The sequence below is a fragment of the Melanostigma gelatinosum genome (assembly GCF_949748355.1).
Source record: "Melanostigma gelatinosum genome assembly, chromosome: 19".
In the NCBI taxonomy this organism is placed as follows: domain Eukaryota; kingdom Metazoa; phylum Chordata; class Actinopteri; order Perciformes; family Zoarcidae; genus Melanostigma; species Melanostigma gelatinosum.
This window is the reverse complement of record NC_136652.1, coordinates 10,687,876-10,698,596: the sequence shown is the minus strand read 5'-3', so window position 1 is coordinate 10,698,596 and position 10,721 is coordinate 10,687,876. Positions and strand designations below refer to the sequence as shown.

At 42.2% G+C, this 10,721-nt stretch overlaps 1 protein-coding gene across 1 annotated transcript; it reads right to left on the bottom strand.

Moving 5' to 3' along the window:
• Positions 1-482: 482 nt before the first annotated feature.
• Positions 483-9,991, bottom strand: LOC306793341 (vesicular inhibitory amino acid transporter). The gene is made up of 8 exons (XM_079290919.1): positions 9,957-9,991; positions 9,331-9,710; positions 5,962-6,098; positions 5,161-5,281; positions 4,813-5,015; positions 3,484-3,721; positions 2,971-3,133; positions 483-1,703 (listed from the first exon to the last, which is right to left on the bottom strand). The coding sequence occupies exons 2-8, from the start codon at positions 9,652-9,654 to the stop codon at positions 1,393-1,395; spliced, it is 1,497 nt and encodes a 498-aa protein (XP_079147045.1). The 5' UTR covers positions 9,655-9,710; positions 9,957-9,991; the 3' UTR covers positions 483-1,392.
• Between the last annotated feature and the right edge of the window lie 730 nt (positions 9,992-10,721).

The following is a 10,721-nucleotide window of genomic DNA, read 5'->3' as shown; positions in this document are numbered from 1 at the left end:
TTCTTTCACACTTTGGAGAAACCCACTTCCACAGTGCGTTGGAGGCACATAAACAGAAGCCGAACCAAAGCCAAGATTACTCCCACCTGCCAAAATACACACACACACACACACACACACACACACACACACACACACACACACACACACACACACACACACACACACACAAACAGAGTCGTGTTTCCTTCACTTTAGAGGACATTACATTGTCTTATATTCATTTCCTGCAGACGTCATTTGTATGTGCAGTTGTGGATAACGTAGTGTGTACGCTTGTAAATAAAGAAGCAGTACATTCACAGCCGTAATTACAGGTTCCCTTTTTTTGTTGCCGTACTTGACGCTTAGCCTAACCCTTAACATGAGTAACACACACCCACACACACACCTACACGCACACACACACGCACACGCGCACACACACACACACACACACTCCCTCCATACATCTTCCAACAATTACAAATTGAGACACGAGATAAAACAACATCACTCAATCTTCTCCAGCCCAAAGGAGAAGGTAAGTTATCGTTTTCAATGTTTATTTCCCCTGGACGCTAATTAGTCCATTTTCACACCAAAGATAAAGTTCAGACATTAATATCACAGAACACTGCATTATAATGCTGCACAACAAAAAGCTTTATCTCGACACTAAAACCTAAAAAATAGAGTTAATTGCATTGTAGTTCAGCCTGTAACAAAACTCCACGCTCTACCTGAACAGAAGCTGGGGACATTCTTGATAACTTAATCCTTCTTTTGTTGTCCAATGTAATCACAAAAACATGAACTATATCTGCGTTTACTCCTTCTCACAAACAAGATTTAAACATATTGATGGTTTGGTTAATTGAAATCCATCGGATATTCCCACCTACTGTACAATCAAAGCACAACAAAAATAGAATTCTTGCAAACATAATACATACTCTAGTCATATCTACATCCAACATTTTCAGAAAAGCAATATTCAAGAATCTGAACTTGTTAACAGACTTCTTTTTCAATAACCTGGAATAACGGAATTTTCTTGGCCACTTGGAGGCAACAGAAATGTGCAAACTCCGCCTGTTAACAGACTTCGCTTTGCTAACTTGGTCGTGTACTGTGCATTATTCAGGAGTTGTTGCTGAGAACGGCTGCCTGCCTGCTGTGGCTGAAAATGACACTGATGAAAGCAACAAGAGTGAACCGAAATAGTAAAGTTGTGGACCAGAAACCAAAAGCATGAGCTGAAAGACACTTAAAATATCTGTGCGGGGAACTGCAGAGTCGATAATAATTATCAATCGATTTTGCACGAGTTAACATCGTTAATGCTGCTTTAAGGACTAGAGTTATCATGCACTGATACAGTTTTCTAACACAGAAAATGTGCTGTCCGTCCTACATTCCCACCAGTCTTTTCACTGAACAGATCACACCAGACACACTACAGATGACTCCCAGACTCAGTATGCACACATCTATCAGCCGGTCCTTTACAGTGAGGCGGCCCCACTGCAGTCTGAGGTGAAGGAGGCACGGCAGTATGAGTGTCATGGCCGCCCCGGTCACGCTGCCTGTCAAACCCATCAACAGGGAGAACCTGGGGACTAGCAGGGCCAGTAGGTATGATGTCATCAGCAAGGCGGTGCGGACCAAAAGGGCCAGACGAGACACACCTCGACCTCCATGTTTGGAGCGGGATGAGACATCTGTAGCAAGATCAAAGCAGAGAAGTTACTTTTGGTGGCAAATTTGTAAAATGATGTACCCGCAAAGCAACTTTTGTTCATGGGTTTCTCTATTTTGACTCATTGTTTTCCTGACATCATTATTTACAGTATGACATAATTTCAATGAGGTCGTACAATGACCAAATTAGTGACATTATTGACAGTATGAATTGACAGTTGTGTTCTAAATAAAAGCTGTAGAGGACCGAGACGCTTTAAATGATCTTTGCATTTGCCAAGTGAATTGAACTATCCACCACTTGGGGGTATAAAGTATCGTACAATCAATAAAATAGTATCAACTTCATCCTTGTTGACAGTGAATAACTTAGTGAAGTTCAGCTATGGTGACAAATACGTTGACAGTGAACACATTAACGATTTTTCCCTGATCACTCAGCTCTCAAATCAAAATAAATGGCATGTGATATCTGCTTGTTTTTTGATTCAGGTTGTATTTTTTGACCTCATCTGTAAGGTTTCATTTCATAAGTTTTGCTGCACAAACACATGTGTTAGTTTGTATCAGTGTTGGTGTAGTGGCGAGTAGTCTGCTGTGATCCGTCTGATTTGTGGGTTTTTTATTATTTTGTCACTGTGCATGGACAGCCAAACCAGTTATTAAACTAGATTAATAAAGTTATCTAATCAGATTTTAATTCATTGGACTTGTTGAGCATCCAGTGTTTGAATATCTGCGCTGAATACCACACTGCTTAGTTCCATCGTTGATATAGTTATGGGAGCTCGAGGGTGAATGCCAATAGTTAACATAAGTGGTGATCTGTGCGCTAAACAAGCCTTTAATAGAAAGCCAACTATGCTGCCATGCTCTGTTTCAGCACGACCGTTCTTCACACTGAAACACCTGCGGACATTCCCACCTGGAGGCTGCTCCGTCTAACCACAGTTAATCGCTGGTAATCTCTGGAGCAATTACATGATATGCTCAAGGTAAACTGCTGAGCATGGGAGAGCGTACAAATGTCTCGAAATAATCCAGGGAACCTCCAGCCTCAGGCCTGCTACATGCCCCTGATGCTTTACAGTAGAAATGTGTAAATGACATTCCAGTTTCCTTTGGCCATGTGTTATCTACATAACAGCTATTGTAACATATACAATGTAGATCTACAGCCAGTCTTAACCTCAGATCTATTTCGTGGGTACACGCTACTATAACCTGTATTTTTCTAATATTTCTTACAATACTTTGGGCAAGGTCAGTGGTTTCAGTCGTGTTCACCTCCAAGCAGACAGGTTTGTAGTATTTCAGCAGCAGAATAGAATGGCAGAGGGTAGGACAGCAGGGCCTTAGCAAGCAGACTCAGGTTGACGAGAGGTCGGAGGTCAGAGGGCAGGTTGTCTGTGATGACCTCACTGGTTTCTGCCCCCCAGGTCAGCACGGCCTATAGCGGAGGAGGAAAACAATCAATGCAATCAGTTAATTAAGCACTCCATTTGTCCGTCCCTTCTTCCATCGCTTGATTAGACCTGCTGTTGTCAGCCAGATGTCAAGCCAAGAGTACATTTAGTTTCTGTCTCAACAGCTTTTGGATATTTGGTGATCGATGAATTAAAATAAAACTGTATTTCACTTTATATACGATGTATATGTCATTATATCTTTTTAAGTCCTCACGAAACAATTTTTTCAGACCCATCAGAGGCATCATCAACTCATACAATGTTTCTATATCAACTCAATAATGTCACTGAAATTACAAGAACCTTTGCTGCGTGATACAATGTCACTAACCAGTAAAGAAAACAGAGTTTTCATGATGCAGGCGGCTCCATGAGTCCACCCCAGCATGGCGTTGAACTGCCCTCTGTCCTCCATACTGCCCTCTAGAGGAGGGAGGAAGATCTGTGAGGTGTAGGAGAAGATGATGACGCCCACGGAAACGAGGAAGTCCTCCGGGTCCACAGACAGAGACAGAGTGGACCAAGACCAGCTGCTGGCTCGACTCAAACAGTACAGCATGACCAACAGGCTGAAAGAGGGTCGGAGACAAAATGAGAGAAGATGAGAAAAGATAATGCTCTATGAACAAAGCATCGAAAATGAATGGAATGACAATCCTTCCATTTATTTACAGGACTGTGTACTCTCAAGTACACAGGACAAAAACAGCAGAAGTCCTACCTAAAGACAGGCGAAGAAGACGATGGAAGGAAGATCAAAATAATAGAAAATACAAGAGACAAAAAGCTAAAATTGATCTGGGGAATATTCATCGCATTAACACAATTCTTAATTGTCACTGTCCGAGGAAAATGTAACAGAAAACAAGATTGTATTACTTAACCCATCAAAGGTTGACGTTTTGGAAATACATGGTTTTCAGTAGACAGTCATCTCATGTTTTTCTGAATAAAATAGCAAACATGGCCGTAATTGCAGAATGTGAATAAGCAAATACACTGTATATTTATACTGTATATGTTTAACTGTTATTCACTTGGATACCCTTATAAATCTAACCAAAAAAACAACAATACAAGACAAATAAAAAGACACAGCAGTGACTGACGTGAAGACATTTTTATGGTGTTCAGATATCTTTTACAAAACGAGTTAAATGTTGTGTTTATTATTTACCATTACAGTATGTAACCTTAGTGTATGCAACCAATGCTTACTCTTACTTCATTCTTTACCGTCTGCTCCAGAGGCTGATTCCCAAAGAAGTCATAAGAGATTCAGCAACAATGTAAAGGTCAAGCTAAAATGTTGTTTTCCCTGCTTAAGCCTTGAATTTGAACGGAAATGAATGAGAAGAAATGTGTATATGCACACGAATTACAAACCAAAGAAGAGACCCAGCTCCATCTTCCAAGACACCTGGCATGAGAAATAAATCAAACAACCAGTAACAGCAGTGGGAAGCAGGTGGGAGCAGACAGCGTAACCGGCAGCTGCAAAATCATCACAGGAGAGTGAATGAGAGCAGACGATGACGGCCGCCTTGTTGTCTTGATTCAGTATGATTGGCCAGTTTGTCAGCTGATGCTGATCAGCTGACAGCGTGCACAAGTTTACTGCTCTGTCAGAACAAACCCGACGCCTCTTCTATTCAATCACCTGATCAGTATGTGTGCCAGGGAGCACAGCAGGCTGAGGGTGGAGACTGGTCTGAGATCAGTCAGCAGCAGGCAGGGCAGCAGGAACGTCAGAGACACCAGAGAGCACAGTGATCTAGGAACGGCCATCCCTGATAGACTGTCAGACAACAGACTGCTGGAGACGACCAGATACAGGGTGCAGGTCATCAACAGCTCAATGACCTGAAGTACAAGAAGAAACAGGGTGAGAGGAGAGACGTTCACTTCATGTATTTACTGTATATTGTGGGATACTAGGACGTTTCTTTTCTCTGTACATCTTGAATGATGAATAAGTCATCTAGAAGTCTTCCGATGTGTGTGTTACCTGAGCTACATTGACCATCCACCCCCCCAGTGCAGCCCAGTGGGGCCACAGTCCTTTGCAGCCGGCTTCCACGATGTCCTGGTAGCTGTGTCGGACTCTGACCATTGACACCGAGCCTCCGCTGAAAGACACAAACACCTGCGATGAATTGTTTCTGATACAAATTCACACTTTTAGCCATTGTCAGTGTTTTCAAAGCTGCAGCATGCTCGTTGAACTACTATGAGCTACAGCTGATGTTCCAGCACAATGAGATGTGTTTTTATTTCTTACAGCTAGCAACGTATATGTTCGAAATACAAACTCTGAAACCAGTGAGGCAAAAGTAAACTCAAACCACAAATGGACCACAAAACACACTCGCATATCTTTCAGCTGTGGCAGTGGTTGTTCGCCACCGCTGAATGTTTGTGTATTTGGACTCTCAAAACTCTCGACTCTGTGTTCGTACCACAATTGGGGTTGGATTCCCCCGAGCAGTCTGAGTATAGAAGGAATAAATATGAGAACGCATCTGTTGTCAGAAATGGTAGTCGCCATTGCTGGAAATACAGAGAGGAGAGTAGCATCTGCAGGAACTCAAACTTGGCCAACAATGGCTTCAAATAAAAACATCCCACTGAGCACAGTGGGATGTACGGCCCAGCAGTGCTACAGCAATGATACAAAGTGAAATAAGTTGCTTCGTATATCTGCTGTCAGCAAACAGTAAACAGCAGTAATAAAGTGTTTTTACGTAATAAAATCGAGATATTGCAGATAGCTCATTGACACCAAATGAATAGAAGATAATGGACACACCTTTGTTCCTCTTCATACAGACAGGCCACCAGGATCCTCCCTGTGTGGTTGCAGAACCAGGCTGACAGAGCCAGCAGAACAAGACCCACATAACCTGACTGGACCAGGGCGAAGGGCAAACCCAACACAAAGATCCCCTGGGCGTAGAAGAGAGAGGTGGAAAGAAAGAACAGATGGGTAGGGTTGTGAGGCAGATTAGAAATAGGAAGAGACCAAGACCCCATTTAAAAAGGTGCCTCATAATTGAAATGACCATGTAGAAATCACAACTGAAAATCATTAAAATGAGAGAATTCTAAAAACTTTGTGGAAAGAAAAGAGGAAAGGAGAGATTAAGGAAGACCATTGAAGAGGAAAGAGAAGAAAAAAAGATGGTTGTAAGATGAGCAAGCAAGAGGAGGGGTTTGGCGTGACGCCTGGAGAGATGGAGGATGCAGGAGACCAGCAGGAGCAGAAGGAAGAGGAGAGTCGAGCTTTGGCCCACTACAGACGGAAAACGTCAGTGACATGCCAGAGAGAGGAGAAATGGAGGTGGGAGGCAAGAAAAGAAGAGGGTCGAGGAGAGAAGGAGACAGACACAGAATGGAGGGAGGAGGGAGGAGAGGCGGGACCGCACGGCTAGAGAGCAGGAGGCTGAAGGAGGAAGAGGACGAGGGGAGATCAGAGGAGACAATAGGCTACTTTGAAGGAGCCGCTGCTTTTTGCATGTTGCTACATGGAGACACACGGACTCACTGACAGAGTTGTGGAGGCTCAGGCGCACACAGTAACACACACAGTAACACACAGTAACACACAGTAACACACACTGTGGACGCATAAACAGACAAGAACACATCCCCTCTCTTTCAAGTTACTATTTTGTGTCTGCTCCGCATATGCTGATGGCGCTTTGATGTTTAAATGGAGCTGCTGGTGATGAAAGCAGTTTGACGCTTAAGTATCTGATTTCATCTCCCCTCTCTCTCTCTCTCTCTCTCTCTCTCTCTCTCTCTCTCTCTCTCCGCTTCTCTTTCTCTCTGTGTTTTTTTGCCAGCTAATTCCTCATTGGTTACTCAGCTCAGCTCAACGCAACCTGAAGCAGCTCCCAATCGCAAACGGGTACGATAAGGGAGGAGAGGAAATCCCTGATTGGCTCTGAGGGAGACAGAGATTCAAGTTTATCCTGCAATAAACTGTCACCCAATATATTTAGAACTTGTATTTCCAAAACAGTTTAAGCTAAGATGTCGCTCAAAAGCAGACAATCAAAGGCAGTCAAAGAGATTTTTTTTTGCAGAACCAAAAGGTCCATATGTCTCTCATGGAGGAAGCCACACAAAGAGGATCTGCCTCATTAACAGTCAGGTCAGGCTTGAGAGCTGGAGCTGTTTTTTGCGTTTTCTGGCAGCAACTTTAAAACTTTAGGAAGCAAAGAATAAAACTTTATTCATATCACATCATATCACATAGTTATGTTGGCATCAATATACAACCACCGGAAAATACATATTTTCTTTTTAGCCCTGATAGGAGATAACACATGTTCTTTTTTGTTCCATTACTCAGACATCTGTTAGCCTCTTAACAAATGGATCTGTCATCATGGCGCCGATGTTTATACATCAGATACATTCTGTGTCTGATATTGTTACTACGTGGTCATCCATCACCATCTGAGATTTTCAAGCATCCAGTAAATCCCCAGCTTTAATACAAAATACTCCTTCCTGCTACGTTCGTCATCCAATAGTCACCTCGACTTAACCCATCTGTGATCTCAACAGAAGGGATTACTGAGCAACCCTTTTGGTTCAGGTTCCTGATTACATTGAGCTGCAGGTAATGAATAACCTATAAAACATAAAGCAACCCAACCCCCGAAACAAGCCGATACTGCCCCCCCCCCCTCCCAAAAAAACATGCTGCAGTAAAAAACAGTCAAATAGAAACTATTGTATTCCCAGGATGGTTTCAGGGATAAATGAACTCAAATATAGCTCAGCATGGAGGTTACAGAAGTAACAAATCATGGGTTTGAATGGGGAATTTAAATGTGGAATATATCACAGACCTTTTGGTCTCTAATTAAAACGGAATATATATCTCAGATAGATAGACTACCATCAATAAAGCAAGCACATAAAACAGTTGTTTATCCACTAAATATAATGTGTTGGTATGCGTAGTTTAATGACAACAGCTCTGACCGCTGAATTACAGCATTTGATGTAAATTCACCTTGACTCCTGAAGGAGATGGTTTGCATGCATGTGTCTTCATTTGTAAGCATGCGTGTGCGTGTGTGTGTGTGTGTGTGTGTGTGTGTGTGTGTGTGTGTGTGTGTGTGTGTGTGTGTGTAGGCCTATGCATGCGTACACCGTATTGGTGACCTATAATGTCATAATGTTCTTTACAGACCCAGCGACACTGTTCAATTACACAGCATGTATTCAGTGAAAGGACACATTTACATGAGTGCAGCAGTTGAATACAGCTCAGCATTTACAGCATAATAAGCTATTAGCATTACTGCCACGAGGAGACACTGCATGTGGCCGGGAGCTTTTCTCTTTTTTTTTTTTTTTTTAAACAATTTGATTCACACTTTATTTGATTATGAAGACTGGAGAGTGCCTGGCAAACAGCCTGCAAGACCACAGAGCATTGTTTAGTTGACATCCAAACACAATGGGAGCGAATCAAATACTCTGCGTGCTTAATGCTTTTTGAATGCACTGTGCAGCTCGCCGGTTTGCATTTACATTAACATTTGCATTTCGCAAGCGAGAGAGAGAGACATAACGTCTTTGACAAAGAGGAGGAACGACATGCTGAAATTGAACCAACAACATAATGAATTTCAAGTTTGCAGCTGCAGTAAACATGGGCTGTGTTATCAGAAAATCTAACTCAGCAGCCAATTCCAAATTTGAAACAAGGAACACGGTTGGGCTTCAAAACTAGATTGCTACGCAATGATTGAATAACTTTTAACGACACGCATAACTCATTGTCATGGATTCGGCTTCGTCTCATTCTTCATTACATCACATTCATTTGGCAGAGCCTTACATCTTCTGTGACTCACATTAGTTATGTGTCTTTTAAGGAAACAGGAAAAGGGATCAAAGAGGGATCCCAGTGTAGTTACATGATAGGGCTGCCTGGAAAGTAGGAAAACATAATCATAAGTCTAAAATAAATGATGGAGTTCGACAACGGTTTACAGTAATCTGAATGAATAAACTAAACTGGGGTTAATAACCTAAAATAATGGAAAAATAAATTGTTAATTAATGGGTTAAAATACAAAAGTCACCAAATCCATATTGCAATGTAACTTTTTTCTTATGCATGGAAATGATTTCTGACCATAATGATGAATACCTGTATAGCGTTTGTGACATTCCAGCCAGCCTCCCAGGCGGTGATGGTGAGAGTAGGATTCGCACTTCTGCTGCCGGTATTGGGGCTCTGATCTGGATTAACCAAACTCATCCTCCTCATCCTCCTCTCTTCATCAAGGCTGGTACAGAACTGAGACGTCCCCTCCACAGTCGCCTCTCCTTCTTGTTTCTCTTCTCTGTCCTCAGAAAGTCTCTTATTCTGCATATTCCCTCTCGACATCCTACAGGATCCTCGCTTGTTACCTTGGCTCTGGGTGAAACTCGGGTGGTCCTCGCTGTTGCTTCCCATCTTGTCAGCGTGCATCTCCGAGGATCTTCTTCCTTTGCCATACCCGTTGGTGTTTTTGAACCCGAGGGAGTCTACAGTGGAAACCGCAGAGGTTATGGTGATGGTTCTGGGTCCAGTGGAGATTACAGTAGCTGTGGTTTCTTTAAAAGCTGGGCTCTCCTGCGGGAAGGTTCTGGTGGATTCTGGGACACTGGGGTTATCTTGCTCAGTCAGAGACTGGCCGTTTCTTCTAAATGAGGTTCTATTTCTTCTGGTGTCATCGGAGCTTGTGTTATTTTTGTTTGCGATGTTGTCAAAAGGCATTGTGCTGTCCTCACCATAGGTTCTGTTCAACTCATCACTGTGGGTCAGAATCAGCATCTCCTCATCCTCCTGAAATAACCTGCTGAACAAAACCACTGTTGAATTTTGAGTTTATGATCTCTGGGCCCTCGTCTACTTTAAAACAGCATCTTTACTCCAATAGGAAGATCAGATTGTGTGAGCATTTGCAAAATGACATAATGAATTTGACAGACCACATCACACTATCAAAACAATGTCACTATGCTGGGGTAAATGGCTGGAGTAGAGATTATCTTAATGAAAAACAACAATAAATATTACATATTAAGAACAATATTAACATATAAAAAGAACACCAGATAAGTTATTTTATACTTCACTTATCTATTTTTCTACTTATGCGAAAGCAAATGTATACTAGTACAGGTATACATTTATGATAAATACACATTTCTACTTTTCTATAATACTACATAATACAGAGATCTTTTTGTGTATCTGTCAATTATCTTGACAGATACTCGACATGACTGAAGTTTAATATGTTATGTAAAAAAAGAAAAGAACACAAAACTGCTTTGTTGATGATAATGCACCTATTACATTTATATGTACATTAAGTTCAAGAATTTCAATACATGAATGTGACTCACCTTGATGTCCAGTCCAGATGTAGCCTTGACACTGCCCAGCCCCACAGAGACCCAGCAGCACTCCGGGGCTGCCCAGAGCTCCGAGCCCAGTGAAGAGAGCCCATCTTCAGCCTCACCGTGTGCAGAGTCAGCCTCCCTGCCTCT